Source organism: Schistocerca americana, chromosome X, assembly GCF_021461395.2.
Source record: "Schistocerca americana isolate TAMUIC-IGC-003095 chromosome X, iqSchAmer2.1, whole genome shotgun sequence".
Classification (NCBI taxonomy): domain Eukaryota; kingdom Metazoa; phylum Arthropoda; class Insecta; order Orthoptera; family Acrididae; genus Schistocerca; species Schistocerca americana.
In genome coordinates this window covers 173303479-173329003 of record NC_060130.1, presented here as the reverse complement: position 1 = coordinate 173329003, position 25525 = coordinate 173303479, and the positions used below count along the sequence as shown (strand labels likewise).

At 41.5% G+C, this 25525-nt stretch overlaps 1 protein-coding gene across 4 annotated transcripts in view; it reads right to left on the bottom strand.

The window, feature by feature from the left end:
* The window catches only part of LOC124554863 (filamin-A), a 546889-nt gene that overhangs the window by 56366 nt on the left and 464998 nt on the right, over positions 1–25525 (bottom strand). For all 4 annotated transcript variants that reach the window (XM_047128531.1, XM_047128533.1, XM_047128532.1 and 1 more), the window contains 2 exons: positions 4169–4309; positions 3281–3409 (listed from right to left, as the gene is read on the bottom strand). In XM_047128531.1, coding sequence (XP_046984487.1) covers positions 3281–3409; positions 4169–4309 — 270 coding nt within the window. The remainder of the gene's footprint in view (positions 1–3280; positions 3410–4168; positions 4310–25525) is intronic.

Genomic DNA, 25525 nt, shown 5'->3' with positions numbered 1-25525 from the left:
TGAACTTTCAAGTGGTAAAGTCATGTGGAGATTCTGCAAATCATTTTCAAGCAAGAAGGAGATAGATGTTAGCTGAAACTCCTTAAATTATGTTTGTTATCTGCATCTTCAGACTGCTTTTATTGTAAGCCTAATAATAGTATATCAATCAGTCAGTCAGTCTTTATTATCATTTGATAAAAGTTTGTAGACAAAGGAAATATATAGAGATTGTTTAAGGATTTGCACATAATGCGAGGGGTTTCTCAAGAGAAATGATATTTAAGTGCATCTTGATAAAGAGTGATAGTATATTATAAGCTGTTAAATATCCATGACAGACTAATATTTTATAATTATATTCTTCTTCTCCTCTCTTCTTCTTCTTCTTCTTGAGAGGTGAGGTGAGACTTGATTTTAAAAAATAATATAAAGAGCAGAGGTAAAGTTATAGTAATAATGCAAGAGCTTCGTATAAAATAAAACATTTACATTTGAAACCATATTACTTTACTGCATTATGAACCATAACTTGGGAACAAGTGGTATGTAAAAATAAGCATAAGCATCTCACAAGATATGTCAGTTTCAATTTATTAAATCGAGTAGTTGGAGTATTGATTTTTTTTGTTAAACGTAAGTGAAGGAGTACTCAAAACCATGTGCAGAAGCAGTTGATATTGATAACAAGGTGTTGAGGCAAGCAAAACCTTACTACTTTCTGTTGTAGTTCTATCAAATATATTTTTTCACTTATCAATAAACAAGATAGGAAGAAAGTGTGACCATCAAGTAGATGACTCAGTTCACATCACAAAGACTGTTCATTACGGGAACTACTCTACTTTATGTATTATATTTCACTGATTATTTATAAGCAAATTGTCCTGAACCAGCTACACTAAGTTCTCAAGTTTTCTTTTTCCTCCTCCTCCAGGAGGGGTGAGACTTGGTGTGATATCAATTTAACCATCATTCATGCTGTCCTGCTCTGCTAGAAGTATCTGAACAAAATGTGAATTAATGCCAAGGCTATGGAGTAAAGGCCAACAGTAACACCAGGTCTTTTACTCAGTTTCATAGTGAAGTCTGACAAAATATTGATTTATAGCATCAGTAAGCCTGTTGCTATTCAACGAATGATATAAAAATATAGCGCATACATACTAATTCAACCACTGAACAGCAGACTTAGTTTGAACACGAACTGCATTATATATGCCTACGTATACATTCTGCAACTTTTTTGTAGCATTTATCCCATTTAATATGGGGCTCACTTTTTCAGGATTCAGCAAATCTTATTCTATCATTTAACTTTGTGGCTGGATCCCCTTCCTGACACCACATTTGTCAAAGTAACCTAAGTGATGTAAGTCCTGTGTGTCATCTGTCTGAATTGCATTAACTTAGTTCTGTGTGATATCATGTTATTACCGTTTTTGTATCGTATACTCTGAGGTGAATGTGGGGACCTGCCCAGCATTTGCCAAAAGAAGCATGAGAAACTGCCTTAAAAGCACACTCATGCTGACTGATGTAACAACCGATGGTCGTTAGTTTGCCACTTGAATTTGACCTGAGTCTCTATCACCTTCGTGTCTCACAAGCTCGATCAAAGAGCATTATGTCATATGAGCTGGTCATCTTAGGGGCCAAATAATTTTAGGTATTTCAGAGCTAATGTTTGCATCTAAAGTATTTTTAGTAACTCTGCCAGACATGCAAATGGGAAATACGGATGAATCAGTATGTGCAACATCACCCACATGCAGCAAAGGCCCCTGTGATGTGAACACCACCAATATCACAGTCTGGTGACTTGAAATTCCCAAAAGGGCAAATATAAGGTTGCTCAGTGGTGGACTCTCTCAGTTGCTGTTTCCTCACTTTACATCTCTACGAGTGAATAATTACTACTAATGCTCTTTATAGTTGTGTTGCATAGTGCCTCAACTTACAAATGTGTGGTTTCCACAACTGCCATGCCTAACACATGCATATTAAAATAGTAGGATGAAAGAAATTTTTCACATCTCAGCTGCATACACACATGCATTAAATGCAATGGTGACATGTGAAAATCTATGCCGGGCCACAACTCTAACCTAGATGCTCCACTTCTCTAGAATAGTTGCTTGAACTGCCTAGGCCATCTGAGCATGCCTCCCATCTAGCCCAAATGCAGATGTGGTGTTCTCTGTTAATTATCCCCTATTTGCTCACAGCTATTCAGCTGAGTACTGCAATGGTTTGGATGAATAAATGCGTCCACACAGAAGGTACCATTTAGTCCCTATATGTACTTATTTATATGTGTCATGTCTGCTCTTTCAGACATGTCCAGAAGAAAAGACACCACAAATATAAATATGTACAAAATAGTAGTGTTTGGACTTTATCAGACTCTGTCTAACTATTACTGTTTGGTTTTGTAAACTAATAGACAATTTTAGTCTGTTGTTAAAGAAGTTTATTTGTGTTCAATAAATGCTGATGGCCCTAAAGTGAGTGTTACAATATTACGTGTAGTCACTAAAATTTGATTTGTTAAAAACAGGATTTAAACTACAAATTTGAACAACAACAACTGGCTGAATTCTGGATCAAAGTTCTTTACCTACTGCACACCTGTTATTGGGACCTAACTGCAGGCATAAACACATCTTGGTAATGGATTTCACAAGCACAGATAATTATAATTGCAGTAGACAGTTCAATATTGTTTGAAATTACAAGAGGGGATAGGTCCAAGCTGAGAAATAATGTAATGTTTTCTGCCATTTACATATATTGTTAAGAGGAAATTTATGGAAGTGACAACTTTACTCAAAAAGTATGTAAAATCTGAGACTCGAATTCTGTTACTTTAATTCAATAAGTGTACAGGTTTCACTAGAAAAAAAGCTGGATGCCTAGACAACAAAACAATGTTGAGGCCACCTGAGGTAAGTAATCTAAAAAAACTGTTTTAAGTGAGCAATATGGAATAATTATTGAATTGTAGTGAGTACTAATACAAATCAGTTACTTGTTCTATTGTAAAAAAATAATCAGGAAGTACAATGAAACTGTTTTTACAAAAATAAAGTAACTTCTACTGTTGAAATTTAGAAAAAGAAACACCACTGAAATGCAAGGCCAATAACAATTTTGCAGCATAACTATACAAGTATTGCAATGGCAAGAAGATGAGAAACAAGGAAGCTGTCTGTATAAAATGGTCATTTGTGTGTGTCTATTTGATGCAGATTCTAGTATTTTCTCCTTTTCACTTTAGCAAAATTATCAGATGAGTTACCTGCTCCAGCTCCTTTTGTTGATATGGTGAAATTTGAAGGTTCTCCACTGACTCCATGTGTCAGTCCTGGTCCATATGCTGTGACATAGCCACTCGTAATGGAGTCTACATGGAATTTAAACGGTGATCCTGCAGATTTAAAAAAAAAAATATATCATTATTTTTGTTTGTTCTGGTGACTCTTGTCTCGCTACTAAAAAAAAAAAGAGGATGAGAAAAGGGCCACATGGTTCATGTCCAGCAACTGGTATTAAGTCTTGTCTTTGCTGTTTCTTTAACTTAGTTACAACTACAACATACATAAAAATGTTCAGTAACAGAACACAGAAACTTGTTTCATATGATTAAGAGCCTCAAATCCAATGCCAAAACCTTGCTCAGTAAAATTAAATTATGTATTTGTCTGCCACAGTCAAATACAAGTTAATTTTAAAGACAAACAAACGAACCCAGATACATTGTTTCATTTGTCTGTCTTTAAGTCCGTATAGCTGGGCCTCTTATCATAATTCCCAGAACTCTTGGACTTACTTGACTAAGATGTTTAATTTTAAATATCCAGTATTAAATTTCATAATTTTCTTATTTCATTTTCACAGTCCTCAAATTTTACAATTTGTTTGTTCTGCTATTAAAATAATATCACACATTTGAGTAATGGAAGTTTACACAAGCAAACAGCTACAGGTTTAAATGTGGATCCAAACAATGTTACTATTACAAAGCATTTTCATGAAAATTACTCTCAAATTTATTGACAGGTGGAAAAGAAAAGTCTTTTAAATACAGATATTTTTGTGTAGGCACTATCAAATTAAGATGCAAAGAAAATTTATGTACTAGATTAAGATTGCTCCAGTTTAATTATTTCATTTCATATTGATTTACCTTGGACATGTTCTCCATTGTATTTCACAGAAAGCTCGTGCAGTCCTTCCTCACGTGGATCATACTTTATGCTCACTGTTCCATCACGATTGTCTTCAATGATGGGCTTGTCAATATTTCCACTCGGCATCTTTATCTCAGCTGTGAACATCAAATTAATATGTAATATGAAAGTGCGGTGGTTATGAGAGACATTAGTTTAGCATCAAGAGTATTCCACCCACCCAAACACACATTCTGGTATAATGTTTACACTCTTTGAATATTATCAATATCAATAAATATGAAGATGCGGATGGAAATGTCTATTTTTGAACTGATAATATATGTGTAAGTGCAGGTAGTCATTTTTCTAGTTCTATTTTTCAAAACAGGAAGATGCACTGTCTCACTACTATGAACATTAGAGTCACTTCTGGATAACTGGTTGGTCTGTTTGGTGGTGGGCTGGTCTAGGTGGTGTTGAACGTGTACCAAGGGGTGATAATTTAACAACATTAGATTTTTTTATCTTCAAGGTACTCTGAAAAACGCTTTGTATACCACAAAACCTTACACAGCTGGGTGGTATAAGAGATTCAGTTGCCCATAAATAAAGTTCCTCGAAAGTTATAGCTACTTTTTGGCAGTAATTTTGAACATTTGTAAATTTGATAGTTTTTACAAACATTGACTTCATATTATTTGTTGCTTACATTACAATTAAAAATTTTCAAGTTACATAAACATTAATTTGGGATGCCATACAACATATTTTCACTTTTTCATAATTGGCTCCCTTATTAAGGGGGGCGTGGCAATTAAATGTCAAATCACGACGAAGGACAAGTACACACATTTTTTTGTACAGTGTGCTACTATGATTTTGAGTTTTAATAACTGTCAAAAATTAAATGAAAGTATGACATGTGTGTTTTGTAAAATGAGCAATGTTTCAGACCAGTTCAACATGGCATCAAAGAAAAATGGTCAATGGGCAACCTATTTCCATTTTTATTATTATTTTACATCAATTTAGACGATATCATAAGTTTGTCAACTATCCACCACTTCTTACTCTAAAAAACACAGTTATTGTACTGTTTATTATGATTGTACACACCGTTATAGACTTAATGAACTGTAAAAGCAAATTATTTAAATCTGTTCTGTTTACATAAATGCAAATAATGACCACTTTAAATAGGAACACACACAATTTGCATCTGTCATACAAGGACTCAGTGGCAAACAGAGAATTCTCATTAACCATAACAATAGTTCAAAATTCATTCTAACGTTTTAGAAACATCTATTGCAATAGCTATACTGCTTGCATTTACAAAGTCTGTTCATATAAAAGGGGCTGTTATTTTCATATAAACAACTGAAATGACTTGACTACCCCAAGATGACATATGATGAGTAGGTGCTAATGTATTCAAATTGCTTTGTTCTGCAATATAAACCTTCAGGTCTAAGCAGAGTTTTTATAATCTATCAGCAACAAATCAAGTTGTGATAATCACATTCACTAATCAAATGTGATTCTGTGTGCTCATCCTTCTCCCCTGTCATTGTAGATTGCCTCATTATTAAGAACTGCTGCTCCTGTGCGTCAGATTTGTCCCTGGTTCCAGTTCTGATTGGCCATGTGTTTTTGGCAAGTCATTAATACAAACAATGTCTTCAAAAAACTTACATATACTTAATCAGACTTTTGATGTAAAACAGGTGCACTAAGTGATAAATACATAATTTAGGTAAAGCAAGCACATGGCAAATGTTTCATCAATTGTTCTGGCATTTGCCTCCACTGATTTATAAAATCTCTCCTTTTTGATAAGAGGTTAGTGCCTCATGCATAACTCCACAGGACTCATTCAAACAACTTCCTTATTTTGTAATCAGTAAAACAAGGTTGAATTTCGATACATGTGAACGATTAAGACCCAATTGGAGGCTCAAGGATGATAATGAATTTTCAGCGTTTTGGACAGCCTTGGAAGAAAGGTAAGGGAGGAGAGTGGGAGGGGGAGGGGGGAAGAAAGGGGGGGGAAGCAGTGGAGGTGGTGTGATTCAATGCAAGAAATTTGAAATTTCAATTTGTGGGACATATATGGGCTAAATATTTTCACAGTTTCTTTCCAAAGTTTCTGAAATAGGACTGAAGGAAGCACAATTACAGCTTAATGGAAATGGTTGAAATGCTGTTGTCATGAAAAATCAAAGCAGTTTATAAACCAAGAAAAGTGTGAAGCTGGCTTACAGCTTGGTTTGCCACAGAGAAATCACACTGATAAACAGTTGTGCACATATCTATAGTCTACAAATCATGGTTTTTCTGTTATCAGTCATTTGTAAATTCGAAATGGTGGGGTATCCTTATATTTCCCAGTGTCATCTGGAAGGTGTGGTATGTACGGGGCTGTGGGATATTCCTTGACTACTCGCTGTAAACAGTTTATGATTCATTTTTGTGATGTAGTGCCATTATTAAAACAGAACTGTAGTTATACACAGGAGCCTGCTATTTATTTGCTTTATCCGTAGGTAAGACACTATGGCCGTTTCACTTTGTATGCTCACTCTCTGTTAATCCAAGCCGTTGTATGACAGAAATGACTCCATCTGTGAATGAGATATCTTGCAGTTGAAGACAGTAATGCAGAGTGATAGTTAAATGGATCAGATCTTCTGAAATTCCTGTAGACTGATATGACCTGCAGTCTTATACAGTCTGTGTGAACACCTCTCTGCTCAAGGGTAACACAGCAAATTGCGGCTGAAAATGGGGACAACAGATTTATAAATTCTGTACAGACGACCTCATTAAGTTTTATGAATTCAGCAGTTTTTCAATGACGCCGATAGTGATATATAGATGCTAGTCAACTCTGCAGTGATATGGGTAACTGGTAGTGGGTGGGTGGCTGGAGTATGAAAATACATGTTTATGTATAATAAGTCACAACACAGGTGGTGATAACTACAAGTGAACTGCATACCCGTCCCAGTCATTCTTCATGTATGTAAACATAATCCTCAGTAAATACCATTTTACAAAGGTTTTTAAATTTCTTTATTAACTTCACCCCTATACAATGTCTCCTTTGGTAAGGTTCGACCTCTTCACTCGCCAACAGCATAGGATTTATACAATCACTTGGGCTATACAATCATCAATGTGACAAGTATATGGTACAGAGTGACAGAGACAGGGGTAAGGGTCTGTGTTCAAGTTCTGTATTTCAATAGCACTAAGTTTTAAGCAGAAGAAACATCAGGGGAACAAAAGTATATTAGGGTGTAGCAGCAAACTACTTGTTCTATTGATACATATTCTGCATGAAAATTAATTTAAATTGTTACTGATCAACAGTGTTTCAGCATATGCATTCTAATATTTTTGTTAAGTGACACTTATAACGGGGTTCGTGGCATGTTTTAGAAGATGGATGTGTGCATTCAGAATCTGGTATACCTTCAGTCAAAATGTAAATGTGTAGATCTGTGTATCAAGAAAAGAGAAAAAATAACATGATGTTTCTTAGTTCTCTCTTACTTAATTGCAGTTCCATTGCTTTAATCAATGCTATACTAGAATCATCAGCTGCCAGTTTCAGCCTTGGCAGTACTGTTTTTCTCATTTTCACTATCGCAAACCAGCACTAAGAGTTACTCCTTTTATGTTCATGAAATCATTTAACAATAAACAAACGAATTTCAGAGAGAGAGAGAGAGAGAGAGAGAGAGAGAGAGAGAGAGAGAGAGAGTTTTCTGAGTGCCGCTCTACCTGTAGAGACACACAGATTAACACACTTCTTTTTTTTCCTAGTAGCTAATCTAAATCTTGCACGAGGCAACCTTTAAAAAACAAGTTATTCATCTGATACCCATGCTTTAGTACAAACAATCTGTTTAAGTTAGACCACGAAATTGATATTTTGAGAATGCTTTCAGCATTAGCTATTTTGTGTTTCATTTTGTTCCCTCTTCCTTTTTCCATTATCACAAACCTCCTGCAGACAGAAAATTTATTCCAGACAGATCACTCAGTGGACAGCAAACGAAAGAAAGTGCTCTCATTGTCTTTAACACATCACTCTGGAAACCACTGTCGGAGAGTCATATTAAGAATGCAACCACACTTCTCTCAAAAGGGAGGTAAGTAAGTCAAATTTAATGTTTCGATGACGAGGGCATTACAGACTAGGCGCTAGTGTAGAGGGGGCAAGGATGAAGATGGAAATTGTCAGTGGCCTTGTTCAAGGAAGCATTCTACTATTCATGTGAAGTGCTTTTAGGGACAAGGTGGAAGTTAAGATCAGTGTGGTCAGGCGTGAATTGAATCACAGTAATCCCAGCGCAAGTACTGTTTCCTCACACATGTATTTCATGGAATGATCATGTCGCTAAAAATCAGAAAAATCAGAAAAATTGTCTTACAAAACAGTTTTGTTCCCGCGGACCATTCGCAACTGGAAAAACGGGGGAGGGGGGCAGATGGGATGGAGAAAATGATGCGCCCCTTCCATCATACATAGCAAGGTAGACTATGCTTGCGCATACGTATGACTAGCGTCTATATCACTGTGGCTATCGATCGGCGCTCCTCTACTGTCTTAATTCGATCCCAGTATTCGACCACTTCACCATGCCGCTCGGTCCCATTTGATCAGAGGACCGGCAGTGTTGAATGGCCTGTTGAATCACTAGCTCCCTTTTTTTTTTTGTGGTTTTAGGGCGCACAACTTCAATGGTCATTAGCGCCCTGACTAGCTCCCTGGTACTCCCTTTTCTGTGACGATGCTTCACTAGGCGTGGTCTCTAGACGGTGTAATGGCCTTACATTTCTGCGACACGTGAACTGGCTTACCTAGCCAGTCGCAGCAGAGCATGGAGTGTCACGTAGACTCTGAACTACTGTGAAATTCTGTAGTGCTATGTGCACGTGAAAATTCCCAATGTCAGAAATATGGTGCTGATAATGACCAAGAGTAGACTCCTGAAGCTTTTACTTTTTTAGTCTGATACTGTCAGCAGCAAATACCTTTACTCAAATCATAAGTTCTGAAATTAGAGCCCATGCGTCTCTGATTAGGATAATATTATATTTAATCTATGTGGATTTAGCACAACCCACTCCGTGGACATCAGTACTCACGCAAGTAACTATGTATTCATTCATTCTAAAGCAAGTGCTTCGCGAATGATTCCGTTTAACGTCGCCAATGGTTCTTGCAGTACGCGAGCAACGCAAAAATATCTTAGTTCTGTAGGCGCGCTATTAGCTTTAGATGGGGGAAGTTCAGTCATTTGGAAAGATACCCTTGTTGTTCATGTTGTATAAAAATGACTTTTCAGACAATATTAATAAAAACCTCACTTTTCGCACATAATGCAGTTTGTCTATAACAAAGTGCGGTCTGAAAAGAGCTGCAAAAAATATTTGACGATATCTTGATAAGATTTCAAAGTAGTGCAAAGGTTGAAAATACAGAAATGTAGAATTATGCACACACACACACACACACACACACACACACACACTTACACACACACACACACACACACACACACACACACACACACACAGAGAGAGAGAGAGAGAGAGAGAGAGAGAGAGAGAAGAAAGTAATGATCACACAAGCTGAACTGTAAGTAAGGCACAGACTTCGGTTCGGTTCGATTCGGTTCAATGCAATTAACTGGGAAAATGTAGACAGGCTACACAGGAGACAGCTTACCAATCACTTTAAAATATTGCTCATGTATGTGGGGATCATATCAACTAACATTTATTAACGTATGCTCAGCAGGGGGGCGGGGGGGAGGCGGGCACGAATGGTCACAAGTCTGCCTGACTCACGTAAGAACGTTGTGGAAATAATGAGAAACCAGAGCTGGCAGACTCTTGAAGATGACATAAAACATCGAGCGAAAAATCAGTATCAATTGAAGAGTATAAACATATTTTTCAGCCCCCAGCGTACATGTCAAGTAAGGGCGATGAAGACAGAGTTGGACCTATTACAGCACGCACAGTGGCATTTCAGCATCCATTTTTCTCGCATTCCCTGTGCGGTTGGAACGGCAAGAAATCGTAACACGTGGTACCATGCCAATTACCCTCTGCCATGCATATCAAAGTGGTCCCTAGAGTTTATAGAAGCTGAAGAAGGCGAGAGAAAGAGCTATCGTGTCCATGCTCACTACTTTCCTCAAAGAACATGTTTTCATTTTGGTTAAAACGAATGTATTGTAGATATTTGAAGAAATATGGGGTGTCGTGCTCATTTTTCTGATGATAGAAGCAGAAAAGTCTACGACATTACGGCGGTTGCTTGGCTGGTTTATCTCTCTACAGCTCAAAGCTACTGCAACAAGTCTGCCATACCATACGGGTTTCACCCTAGTGACGTAACAATTTTCTCAGTTTCTTAAACGGAATGTGAATTATTGTCTGTGTACACCTGAAGCTGTTAGTTATATAATCATGTAGAACAGCCTGAGTGGATGAAATTTTTGGTGTAGCTTTTCTTTAGTGAAACCAACCAACAGCATCAACTTGACTGAGTTCAACAGCACAGATGTTTATTAGGCGCGGTCCTACGAGTGGTTGCGTGGTAATATCATAGTACGAACCAACTTACCCAGCCAACTATTCAAATGGCTCTAAGCACTATGGGACTTAACATCCGAGGTCATCAGTCCCCTAGACTTAGAACTACTTAAACCTAATTGACCTAAGGACACCACACACATCCATGCCCGAGGCAGGGTTCGAACCTGCGACCGTAGCAGCCCTGTGGTTCCGGACTGAAGCGCCTAGAACCGCTCGGCCACAGGCGCCGGCAGCCAATTATTGTAAAGGGTATCTCGTATAGCTTCACATGCCATACAGATCATGCTGCCACTTGGCAGTTTTCATGTACACAAAACGTCATCGGAGGACGAAGTCGCGTTCACTACCAGACGGTAAAAATCAGAATGTTATGACCGAACCTTTGAAATTTATAGCCTAACACCCGTTAAGGACACATCGGTTATTCTCTAAATAGTTCACGAGATTAAACGTTCTAGATCCATAGTGTCATCAATTATGGTTCTAACGAGAAATAATAATACTTTGTTTAATTATACTTGCACCGAAGCTCTCGCGGCACCAGAAAGCTAGTGCAGGTTTTTGGAGACTATGGTCTGTGTTTATATTTAAATTTTAAGAACAGTTTGTTAAATTTAGTGACACTTTTGGAGTAGTTTCATTGCTGTGAGCAGCTCACGGTCTTTTTAATATAAGCCCGAAAAAAAGTTCATTTAAGTTTACTGTTCATTCTAGGCGTAAAAGTTTGGAAATGTATGCTTACGATTTGGACTTTTAGTATAAAGTGCAAATTTTTTTATGTCCATCCAGCTATTTTACTTCCTTTGTTTATGGTTTGTAGCCCAACAATTATTAATTCAATGTTGCCCTTTATTTATGCATCAACACAATTAGACATTGTTATTACATATATTGATAGCTTACTGTGATTATTTTGCATACCATCACTTCAAATCCATTGGCTATGCAGGACACGTAAAGTGATGCCAGTTAAAAATCCACATGCATGGCCTAGGCGAGACTGGACTCCATGACCACGCCTCCACGAGGCAACAACACTACCCACAAACCACGGAGCGTTGCCCTACAAATATTCATTGTAGTGTAATGCTTTCTGCTAATGGACCTAATAAAGACACTCTTTCTACACTGTAACAATGTTTGTTTCCATTGTAAGACAACAATGTCTAATCTCTTAAAATGAAGGGGGGCGGGGAGTTGTAATATCATAAGAAATGTGTCTCAATGAGTGACTGCCGTGCCTTTGCCATCTCAGATTGGGACAACAATCATAATCTGCTCGACTCTATTTAGCAACCTCTTCTCCAGAACTCCATAATGATTATTGCGATTTTAAAGGCGTCTCAGTACACAGTTATTAGCTCCTCAATCCTCTCATACCGATCGAATACATAGGTACGCGACTACTTCTTTCCTGTGTAATAATGCAACAAAACTTAATACACTCGGTACATGAATTTTTAACTAAACTAGTAAATATGAACTTTCATTAAGGTAAAACTAAGGTTATTGTGTAAAATGGTTAGAACGCAAACTATGTAGTTTGTCTCTTACGTCCAAGGGAAGTATAGGAACAAAGAACCGATTGGGCGACGCCTAGGGGCTAAAGCGGCGGTGCGAGTTCTCCTGCAGGACAGTGCTCGCTGAGTGGAAGACTTACATATGCTAGTCTACGGTAATCATATAACTACCTATAGCGAGTTTAGTGTTAAATCGTCAAAATAGAAGCTCTGGAATCTCTAAAGACGAACAAAATGGGAAAGAAGGTACCAAAAGGGAGTTCTTAGAACTCCAGTATAGCAACCGCTGCGAGGGCGTTGGGGGAAATGAGCCAGTAGCCGACGCGTGTAGAAAAGAGAACCTTTGTGAGAGCTGACGAAGTAGCAGGCGAGGAAATTGAGTGGAGAGAAGTCGAGGTGGTCGGGCCGGCGGAGGCCTGCGGTGGGAGCGCTGAAGCAGATGGGTCGCTCCTCGTGGTCCACCTCACTGATGGTGACGCGCTTGTAGAAGGCGCGGAAGAGCTGCGACAGCTCGGTCCACGTGCACTGGTCGTGAGCACCGGCCTCCGCGCCGTCCCAGGCGAACATACTGACTGAGCCCGCGGGCCGCGCGCGCCGCGCCAGAGGGGGCAGCTCCGCCGCCATCTTGTTCCAGAAAAGACGCGTCGCCCCCTGCCACTCCTCCGTGGCCAATTACTTCGCACACCTCGCTCTTCCGATGCCCGGCATTCGCGATTCGGGTGCCGGAAATCGGCCCCCGACGTGGAATTTTCAGATACCGCAGCTTTCTTCCGGAAAAGGAGAATTGAATAAGAGTTTTGAAATACGCAGGCGCGGATCCGAGGGCGGGGGGATTGGAGGGGGCGCTACTAGTGCCACGATCCTGCTCCCTCTCCGCAAAATAACTACATTAAAATATATATATCTATTCTTACATATATTAATTCCAAAATTTTTCAAATAACTTCCGGAGAATGTAGTAGCATTAATCCTATGAGCCCTGAAAGATCTAAATCCAAATAAGTCCCCGGAGAAAACGGTATTCCGTCAGTCTCTGATAGTCTCGGAGGAATCAGCCGTGACAAAAACTCTTGCATCTGGTGTGTAAGACGGTCGAAATACCCTCAGACTTCAATAACAATACAATAATTCCGATTCTAAAGAAAGCAGTGCTGAGAGACCTGAAAATTACCGAATTATCAGATTAAATCTGTGTGCCGGGCCGAGACTCGAACTCGGGACCTTTGTCTTTCGCGGGCAAGTGCTCTACCATCTGAGCTACCCAAGAACGACTCACGCCGCGTCCCCACAGCGTTACTTCAACCAGTACCTCGTCTCCTACCTCCCAAACTTTACAGAAGCTCTCCTGCGTCTCCCGAGTTCGAGTCTCGGTCCGGCACACAGCTTTAATCTGCCAGGAAGTTTCATATCAGCGCACACTCAGCTGCAGAGTGAAAATCTCATTCTGGAAACATCCCCTAGGCTGTGGTTAAGCCATGTCTCCGCAATATCCTCTCTTTCAGGGGTGCTAGTTTCGCAAGGTTCGCAGGAGAGCTTCTGTAAAGTTTGGAAGGTAGGAGACGAGGTACATCTACATCTACATTTATTCTCCGCAAGCCACCTGTTAAGGACACATCGGTTATTCTCTAAAGAGTCGGTCGAAATACCCTCAGACTTCAATAAGAATAAAATAATTCCGAATCTAAAGAAAGCAGTTGCTGAGAGACCTGAAATTGCCGATATATCAGATTAAAACTGTGTACCGGACCGAGACCCGAACTCGGACCTTTCGCAGGCAAGTGCTCTACCATCTGAACTACCAAAGCACGACTCACGCCGCGTCCTCACAGCATTACTTCTACCTAATAGATAGTGTCGGAAGTTCCATGCGGCTTTTCGCGGATGATGCTGTAGTACACAGAGAAGTTGCAGCATTAGAAAATTGCAGCGAAATGCAGGAAGATCTGCAACGGATAGGCACTTGGTGCAGGGAGTGGCAACTGACCCTTAACATAGACAAACGTAATGTATTGCTAATACATAGAAAGAAGGATCCTTTATTGTATGATTATATGATAGCGGAAAAACACTGGTAGCAGTTACTTCTGTAAAATATCTGGGAGTATGCGTGCGGAACGATTTGAAGTGGAATGATCATATAAAATTAATTGTTGGTAAGGCGGGTGCGAGGTTGAGATTCATTGGGAGAGTCCTTAGAAAATGTAGTCCGTCAACAAAGGAGGTGGCTTACAAAACACTCGTTCGACCTATACTTTAGTATTGCTCATCAGTGTGGGATCCGTAGCAGGTCGGGTTGACAGAGGAGATAGAGAAGATCCAAAGAGGAGCGGCGCGTTTCGTCACAGGGTTATTTGGTAAGTGTGATAGCGTTACGGAGATGTTTAGCAAACTCAAGTGGAAGACTCTGCAAGAGAGGCGCTCTGCATCGCGGTGTAGCTTGCTGTCCAGGTTTATAGAGGGTGCGTTTCTGGATGAGGTATCGAATACATTGCTTCCCCCTACTTATACCTCCCGGGGAGATGACGAACGTAAAATTAGAGAGATTCGAGCGCGCACGGAGGCTTTCCGGCAGTCGTTCTTCCCGCGAACCATACGCGACTGGAACAGGAAAGGGAGGTAATGACAGTGGCACGTAAAGTGCCCTCCGCCACACACCGTTCGGTGGCTTGCGGAGAATAAATGTAGATGTAGATGTACCTCGTCTCCTACCTTCCAAACTTAAGCTCTCCTGCGAACCTTGCAGAATTAGCACTCTTGAAAGAAAGGAAATTGTGGAGACATGGCTTAGCCACAGGCTAGGGGATGTTTTCAGAATGAGATTTTCACTCTGCAGCGGAGTGCGCGCTGATATGAAACTTCCTGGCAGATTAAAACTGTGTGCCGGACCGAGACTCGAACTCGGGAGACGCAGGAGAGCTTCTATAAAAGTTTGGAAGGTAGGAGACGAGGTACTGGTAGAAGTAAAGATGTGAGGACGGGGCGTGAGTCGTGCTTGGGTAGCTCAGACGGTAAAGCACTTGCCCGCGAAAGGCAAAGATCCCGAGTTCGAGTCTCTATCTGGTACACAGTTTTAATCTACCAGGAAGTTTCATATCAGCGCACACTCCGCTGCAGAGCGAAAATCTCATTCTGGACCGAACTATCAGTTTAGTAAGTCATGGCTGCAGAATTCTTTACAGAAGAAGAATGGGAGAAACTGGTAGAAGCCGACATTGTGGAAGATCAGTTTGGATTCCGGAGAAATGTAGGAACACGCGAGGCAATACTGACTCTACGATTTATCTTACAAGATAGGTTAAGGAAAGGCAAACCTCTATTTACAGCATTTGTAGACTTGAAGGAAACTTTTGACAATGTTGATTGGAATACTCGCTTTGGAGTTCTGGAGGTAGCAGAGGTAAAATACAGGGAACGAGAGGCTGTTTTTCAACTTGCAGAGAAACCAGAAGGCAGTTTTAAGAATCGAGCGGCATGAAATGGAAGCACTGGTTGAGAAGAGGTTGTAGCCGAAACCCGATGTTTTTCAATCTGTACATTGAGCAGCAGTAAAGAAAACCAAAGAAAAATTTGGAGTAGGAATTAAAGTCCAGGGAAAAGAAAAAAAAACTTTTACGTTCGCCGATGACATTGTAATTCTGTCAGAGCCAACAAAGAACTTGGAAGAGCAGCAGAACAGAATAGACGTTGTCTTGAAAGGAGGATAGAAGATGAACTTCAACGAAAGCAAAACAAGGATAATGGAATGTAGTCGAATTAAATCTGATGATGCTGAGGGAAGTAGATTAGGAAACGAGACACTTTAAGTAACAGATGAGTTTTGCAAAATAACTCACGATGACCGAAGTAGAGAGGGTATAAAATATAGACTAGTAAAGGCAAGAAAAGCATTTCTGAAGAAGAGAAATTTATTAACATGGAATATAGATTTAAGTGTTAGGAAGTCTTCTGAAAGGATTTGTCTGGAGTGTAACCATGTATGGAAGTGAAACCTGGATGATAAACAGTTTAGCGGGAAGAGAATACAGACTTTTGAAATGTGGTGCTATAGAAGACTGTTGAAGATTAGAGACATAGATTATGAAACTAATGAGAAGGTACTGAATAGAATTGGGAAGACAAGAAAGTCGTGGCACAACTTGAGCAAAAGACGGAATCGGTTGATAGGAAACATTCAAAGACATTAAGGGATCATCAATCTAGTATTGGAGGGAAGTGAGTGATTGGGAGGGAGGGAGGGGCGAGAGCGAGATAAGCGACAAATACAGTAAGCAGATTCAAAAGGATATAGGTTGTAGTAGCTATTCGGAGATGGAGTTTTGAAAATGCCACGAAGCACTAAAAACTTAATCTTCCTTTAACACAGGGTATTTTTCAGTTTCCTGAGAGATAGCCCGTGTGGGTTGGTTTATGGCGTGCCCTCACAGCCTGCCCCTACTGGCTGCCAACAATGAATTTAACATGGTTCACGAGTCCACAGGTGAAAGCAGCAAACAACAGTTTGTTCAGTAAGGCAAGACAGAAGGGAAATGACGCTCCACTAAAAAGAGATTGGCTTCGTCGTACGTAGGCGGAAATGACATACTCGCATAACCATAGTCTGTTGACCTGTGTCCACGACTTTAGTCCTATGTTATACACTGATTGTGGCCTTTTCACGAAGGTAAAGAGCATGTGGAATAGGTTCCCACGCACGCGAGTGGTTCGAAGACTTCTTAAGAAATAGAACACAGTACGTTGTCCTCGAGAATGTGACAAGGAATGCCCCAGGGAAGTATGATAGGACCGCTATTATTTTCTATATACGTGAATGATCTAGCGGACAGGGTGGGCAGTAATCAGCGGTTGTTTGCTGATGATGCTGTGGTGTACGGGAAAGCGCTGAAGTTCAATAACTTTTGGAAGGGACAAGACGGCTTAGACAAAATTTCTAGTTGGTGAGTTGAATGGCAGCTGGCTCTAAATGTAGATAAATGCAAGTTAATGCGGATGAGTAGGAAAACCAAACTTTTAACATTCGGATAAAGCATTAGTAGTGTGTTGCTTGACAAAGTCACATTATTTCTGGTTCAAAATGGTTCAAATGGCTCTGAGCACTATGGGACTTAACATCTATGGTCATCAGTCCCCTAGAATTTAGAACTACTTAAACCTAACTAACCTAAGGACATCACACACATCCATGCCCGAGGCAGGATTCGAACCTGAGCCTGTAGCAGTCGCGCGGTTCCAGACTGTAGCGCCTAGATGCGCTCGGCCCTCACGGCCGGTACAAATTCCCAACCTTTGCTCAGTCCAATCTCGCCACTTTGATGAATGATGATGAAATGAAATGAGGACAGCACAAACACCTAATCATCTCGAAGCAGGTGAAAATGCCTGACCCCGCCGGGAATCGAACCCGGGGTCCCGACGAAGATAAAATGCGAAAAATCGGGTTCATACGGAGGCATATCACCAGTCATTTGTCCACCGCTCTCTTTGCAAGTGGAACAGGAAGCGAAACTACTAGTAATGGTAAAGGATACCCAATATGACTTTTCCCCCCTACTTAATCATATTTTTGATCCACACACTTTATTGGACTTTTTTCCAAGAATATTGCTCGAGATAGACCACCTACTTTGGTGCTAGGTTCGCCATAGCTCGGTACAGACCATACGAAAGTGTAACAGGTTACTTGACGAACTGAAATTGAAATCTTTGGAAGATAGGCGGCGTGATTCTCGCGAAACTGTGTTCGGTTAACTTAGAGAACCGGTGTTCGACGAAGGCTGTACGACGATTCCGCCACTACCGTCCTACATCTCGCTTTTGAATAGTGAGAGTAAGAAACATTAGGACGCGCACTGATTTATCATTATTCCCCTAGCTCAATCTGAGAACTGAAGAGTATTTGTACGAAGTACCCTCCGCCATGCAGTATCCATTGGCTTTCGGAATAAATATACAGACATTCCGGAGAGCACATAGCATCCCTGATGCGATACTCCTGACTGGCCTGCAAATTACTGACAATCTCTACACTGAAACCCAAACGTTTCCTAGACACGCGTGGAATCGGTGGGCGCCAGACAACTGAAATCGAATCCCTCAGTTCTCCCACTGCCGCGGTATTTTGGTGTTCAAGTGCACAGACCAGATAACAGATTATTCTCTCTCGTTCCGTTCAGGCTTCTGACCACGTATATTAGCAACTACTTGGGGCAGAAGACTTGCGTAGTATTTTATCTCCTTCTTTGGAAGGTGATCAATATGGAAAATTGCATCCCAGGAAACACTGGTCATAACCTTTCCGACAGAGGAATTCGACATGGCCTATACTTTTGTGAAGTACCACCGGCTTCTACCCACTGCTCGAGACGTTGTTTCTTTTCTGTCGTCAAGTAGTAGGTTCAAGTGTCATGTTAGATAACAAATCTGTGCACTTAATCGTTTGTAGTGCTCGAAATATTTCTTGGAAATTTGTTTCCACTTTTACCTCCAGAACCTCCGGAAAGCTTTCAACAAATGCGACGCCCTACTCGCAGAAAGCTTTCTCAAAGTTGATTCTTCGTCTAATACGTATCGCACACTTTCTTCTGATTTGCCTATGGTGTCACCCACTTCATTCACCTTTTAATCGTCGACCTCCAACAACACATTTTGAACTTTCTCTGCGTTTTCGTCAGTGTTTGCAGTTTTAGCGTGTCTGGAAATAACATAATCTTCATGACAAGTACAACCATATTTGAATTCGGTAACTAATTTCATAAGAATTGAACATGAATGAGCACACCACCTGTAAACCATCCAACACCTTGAGATAAGTTTCGGTTGATGATAAACCGAAAACATCGAGAGACCATTGTATCCTAGCTTATCGATTTAAAGTAAACCTAACTACTTTAAAAAATGTAGATTAACTTGCCATTTCACTTGCGGTAGTGTAGAAACATAGCAAAAAGGGATTCATTGATATCGACGCCATCTCTTTGCCAGGCCGGGATGTTTTCTCTTTACTATAACAGAGAGCATACACAACTCTATGGGAGACTTAAATTCCTGTCAAAATGTTTCCTCCGCAAGCCACTGCCGCCATCATGTATTTGACCTATGGCCCATTTTAACAAATTAAGAGAGAACAAGTGAGCTACCGGATGGAAGTGCACAGAAGCAAATTTATTTCATCCTCTATTCGCAAGAGGAGTGGGAGAGAGCTACAAATAACGGTATAAATACCATTTATAGGGAACTGCACAAAGTACTCGCGCAGATATGAGAAATAATGATCAAAGTAAGATGCGTACATCTTGCCACACTGAGGTCATCAGACACAAAGCATTAGCTCGGCTGGGGAGAGAAGCAGGCGTGGCGTGTTCAAGAAACTCTTCGGGCAGTCGCATTGTATGATTAAAGGGAACAGCAGAAGACGAAGGAATGGAGGAAAATTAGCTTGACGTACCTTCGACGGCGAAAACGTTAGAGATGACCACAGGCTCAGAGAAGTTTAAAATGCGAAAGGAAATCTGCTTTTTGCTTTTCGGAGGAACCATCGTGGCATTCGGTTAATCTGTTTATGGATACTACAGATAACTTGTATGGGCTTCGGGAGTTTGAGCCCCGCTGCTAGATCACTACACCAATTTGTTCGGTGCTACTGTACACTGTTATGGAGGGTGTGATCCGTCGTCGAATGTATCCAAGGCCTTTTGCTTTGATGTAACACTTCTCCTCCCCCCCCCCCCTTTTAATACTTCGTGAACGTGTAAAGGTCGTACTGTACTGTCGCTTGGAAGCATATTAAACTATACGTCCCCCCCCCCCTCCCCCCCTCCCGCCACCTAGACGTCGGTCCACAGGTCGGAGGTAACATACATACTATCTCTAATACAATCCTGTCTTGTAAAACAGTTGCAGGTTCAATCCAAATTTAGGGTTGATAACTGTTTTCGTTTACTATGCTACAGCGGACAGCAGAGTAGGGTTCTTCATATTCGCACTATTACTCTCAAGACTAATGCATTTTTTCTAGACTAAATTAGTTATTTGCGCTCACAGTTGATACCTTCTTTATACTTTTTAATGAAAAGGAGTAAATCGAGTAACAGCAAAGTATTGTAAAAGTAAAGAGACTATTTTAAAGAGACGTATGTAACAAAACCTTACAGAATTATTGAAATGTAGATTTAGTTTTTTTTAAATTAATCCCCTAGTTCTTCCTTCTTCCATAATTTGTTCAATTTTAGTAATTTACATAAAAGCATTTGTTGATAGTAATGAATGTTTAAGATTTATCAAGTGAAATGTACATTTTTTTATGAAACGACACAAGTTCACTCTTGTCCATCTAACCAAGTCAGCAGGCGCCGTTGTCGGGGCTTTGGACTCATACTTGGTACGAGCAAAGCTCGAATCCCGGTCTGGTCATTCTGACGTGTTTCCCATATATTATCTCAGGCGAATGCTGATATGTTTCTTACAACACGACAATGGCGGAATTCTATTGTCATTTTTCTCGTATGTGCTGATACTACGTCTCTAATTATGTCACTCTCGAGGAGACATTCAAGTATCTCTTTCCTTCAATACGGCTGAGCTGGCCTTCCGCTTCCAGTATCCTCTGTCTCGATGGGATGTTATTCTCAACAGTACGAAAGGAAAAGCGAACCTGTAGCTGAGGTGATAACAGCACTCATTTGCTTAATACAGTTCCGATAACAGAGGGGCGATGCAAGCGACTTACAACGTCGACATAGCGACGTGGCGCAGTGATACATTGGACTCGCACTCGGGAGAACGACAATTCAAATCCCCGTCCAGACACCTGAATTTATCCCTCCACTTTATTGAAGGTAAGTGCCGGAATGATGCCCTTGACGGGACACGGCTGTATTCATCACCCCATATTCCCCAATCCGATCTTCTTCTCCGTCTCTAATAGTATCTTCTTTGACGGGACGTTAAACTACCTCATGCTGGTACAACGTTGATTTTCCACGTTGTAAAAACTTACCTAAAACAATGACGCATCGAGATTATTTCGACGGCCACCGTAAATTTCACGGCAGGCATCCGTCGTATGCGAGAAGGGTGCCTACTTTCATATACACAGCTTATTGCATTCTGCCAGTAAGTTTTAAGGAAAGGCAGTAAAAACTGGACGACGCACTAGGAATGAAAGTGCAGAATAGCCATAATACTTTTTCTGTCGTTAGTGCACAGTTATCAATTAAAGTGAAAGAGAACCATCAGACACTTTTAGTGTAATTACGTCCATTCTTAGCACTAAATACAGCCTAAAAATGGACAATGGAAAATCTAAACAATTTGCAGTGAGTAAAGGAAGGAAGGAAGGAAGATTAAGGTTTGAAGTCTCATCTACGACGAGGTCACAGACTGGGAAGCAGCTCGGATCGGGGAAGGAAATCATCCGTGCCCTTCCAAAGAATTAGCCCGGCATTCGCCGTAAGCGACTTAGGGAAATTACTGAAAGCCTAAATCTGATTGACCGAAGGGGGATTTGAAGCGGCGTCCTCACGAATGCAAGTCCAGCGAATTACCACAACGCCTTCAGGGGTTTACCACAATTATCGACAGTGAACGGCGCGACCGCTACGGTCGCAGGTTCGAATCCTGCCTCGGGCATGGATGTGTGTGATGTCCTTAGGTTAGTTAGGTTTAAGTAGTTCTAAGTTCTAGGGGACTGATGACCACAGATGTTAAGTCCCATAGTGCTCAGAGCCATTTGAACCATTTGACAGTGAACGGCTGGACCAGACTGAAGAATTTCACTTAAGGCAAAAGCACGATAACGGCAAGAAAATGAGACCTGAAAGATCTTACCTGCGCAATACACTCGGCTGCAAAGTCAAATCAGAAAATGAGCGCAGCGGAGCTGACGCAGGAAATCTATATTGTTGTTTTAAGCAGTGTCCTAAAAGACGTGGTTTGCATTGGCTTCCTCCGACCTCTTACGAAGTGTCGTATCAGTGTCGCATGGATGACTGATAAGTACTTGTACAGTGTAGTGTTGGGTATGTGTCGTTATGTATGAAGGGAAGGGAAAGGTTGAAACTCGGTACCGGCACATAGCCGACTCGGGACCGCCGAGTTTACCGTTCTCATCCGACAGACGGATCACCGTCTTCATCACATATCCTCATTTCAAGAGTCACTGCAAAGAGGTTTGGAATTTAATCCAGGGCACTGACCCAAAGACTGGTGATCAGCAACGTTACGCCATCTACCCTCTCCCTTTGCCAAACAAATACTGGCAGTGAAATTCTTCCACCACCAGAATTCAAACCAGCTAATCCCTGAGTCGAGAGACACCGCATAAACGGCAACTTTCTTTTTAAGCTTTCGCATCAAATAACATCAACATCGAGTTAAGTAAATAGTTTATTGCGACTTATAGCTGGAATGTTTACGGATGTGGGACAGTTTTAAGTACGGTAGGTGAGAAGAATCGGTGCTTTGGAGATGTAAAATTACCACCGGATGCTTAAGACACCACAGAGAGCCACACTAACATATGAAAAGCTTTTTCAGCGAACAGAGAGCGTACCGTGGCTATGGAACACCGTTGTCCATGACGCGAATTCTGAGTAGGTCACTTACTTCGGCATGTGGGGTTAACTACAAACCAGACAGCCAGACAGAGACGGGCCGAAGATGATGTGTACGGACGAACTGAGTCCTAGAGTGCTATCTCCACACAAAACTGAACAGGAAGCAGCAAACTGGAGAGAATGGCGATGAAAACCTGCTGTAAAGTCATCTCGGTATTGAAGAGGAGCTGAAGCCAGAACTCCGGGCACTTTGGCAGCGCGCCGTTGCACCGTCATCAAGTGCCCAAATGTACATCAGAAATATCCTGCCATCTCGACGAGGCCGCTCGCACAGTCAAGACGACACGGCTGCAGTACGCTGGCAGAGCAGAACTGTCCAGGCACCAGGCACCAGCCATCACGCCATTTTGACAAATGAGTCGTTTTGCGCGCGCCTCGCGAATGAGTCAGTTGTCACGGGACAGGGCGAACGCGGGCGCCGCTAGCAGAGAGGTAAATGAGACGCCAGGGCCGTTCTGGAAGGAGTCCGAGAGCTCGCCCACTAGCTTCCTGTCCCAGACGCATATAGAACACCCAGCCACCATCTTTTTCATATTTCAGGCCACGCAATTAGATTTGTACGGGGCCCGGCCTTTGGCAGACACGTCACTCGTAGTAGGGTCTCACTTTCGTTATAGGAGATATGCAATCACATTATAAGCTCAAGGACGAAACTGTGGTTGTTAAACTGGTTTGAAATGTAGAATGAAAGAAAAAATGGAAAGTTTCGACCTCTTTTACTTTCCAAATTGCTCTGTGCCTGTTTTAAGACTTTCAAGCAGACGCCATTCAGACAGCTAGCACGTCCGACGTCGCGTAACATGCGAAACTCTATCGTATCGATGACTGAGACAAGTGAGTGTCGAGTGTTGTTTAGCTATTGATTATGATGACAGAAGGAAGCCGGCCGGAGTGGCCGTGCGGTTCTAGGCGCTACAGTCTGATCCCGCGTGACCGCTATGGTCGCAGGTTCGAATCCTGCCTCGGGCATGGTTGTGTGTGATGTCCTTAGGTTAGTTAGGTTTAAGTAGTTCTGAGTTCCAGGGGACTGATGACCACAGCAGTTAAGTCCCATAGTGCTCAGAGCCATTTGAACCATTTCTTGACAGAAGGAAGAGGACAAAATCCAGTGTCCACCTGTCTGGCAGAGCGTCAAGTGGGTAGCCGAACCATCCGAGAGACAAATATCGTCAACAGATCACGAGTTATCACTACACGAGACACTACGGTATTTGGCGCAGAATCTCTTCATTACTTGCCAGTCCAATAGTGACTAAAAAAAAATTAAACATTTTTGGAAGATGACTGCCAACAGCCGGTAAGTAATGCAAAAAATGCATATTTGAACCATCGGCTATTTTTATTTTAAACCGAAACTCTACCGGTTTCGGTCTTTGACCATATTCATGGGTGAAGGGTTAAAATGGTTTAAGCCACCATACTGCATTAGTCATTACTTAAAATGTGTAGTGTATGCTATGAATGTAAACATATGAGACAGAACTTTAAAGGCAAACATTCGAATTCTAAATGTATACAGAGCAGTACTGTTTTCTATACTTTTAGAATTCGGAGGTCGTGTCGCTGGAACGTACTGATACAGCCATTCGAGGTGATCGACGAATCACACAAACTCCTCGCTGCTCAACTGAACGTCTCCGTTGGTAGCGCCGGCCGGCGTAGCGGAGCGGTTCTAGGCGCTACAGTCTGGAACCGCGCGACCGCTACGGTCGCAGGTTCGAATCCTGCCTCGGGCATGGATGTGTGTGATGTCCTTAGGTTAGTTAGGTTTAAGTAGTTCAAATGGCTCTGAGCACTATGGGACTCAACTTCTGAGGTCATTAGTCCCCTAGAACTTAGAACTAGTTAAACCTAACTAACCTAAGGACATCACGAACATCCATGCCCGAGGCAGGATTCGAACCTGCGACCGTAGCGGTCTTGCGGTTCCAGACTGCAGCGCCTTTAACCGCACGGCCACTTCGGCCGGCGTTTAAGTAGTTCTAAGTTGCAGGGGACTGATGACCTCATAAGTCCCATAGTGCTCACAGCCATTTTTTTGAGAAATAAATCTGAAATCTATTATATGGAGTATACACATCAATCATCACACTGTTTGTGTAAAAGCCAAGAGAAGTAATAATTTACCGGATTTTACTATTACTGGATACGTTTTTATGAGAATTCTGAAGTTCTCGGAAATATCGTTTTCTCTTAATATTAATGTCAAATATGTTTGTAACCCAGCAGTAACAACAAGGCTGCTGGTGAGAACGTGATTTCAAAAATGAAATGCATTGCACCTAGAACGGCGTACGCCAGAAATGCTCTTCTTATTGGCGTTCTCAGCCTCTGCCCTGGCCACACAGAAACTGCTGCAGATTCGCACATCTCTTAGATCAAATTACGACTTTCAGTGCGTAATATGTCTGGACAGAATAAATTGTTGCCGTTGTGAAGGAACGTGGCGCTACTGGGTGTATTACTGAAGGCAGACGTGGTTGTCAGATGAGAGGCGAAACACGTCTTGTGTAAGGTGTGATGTACAGAGAGGCAGGGCGGGGGTCTCTGCGCTGAGTCAGCACCTCCGCCTCCGCTGCCGCGGTAGCCTGGAGGCCCCGGATATATATATAGCCGACTT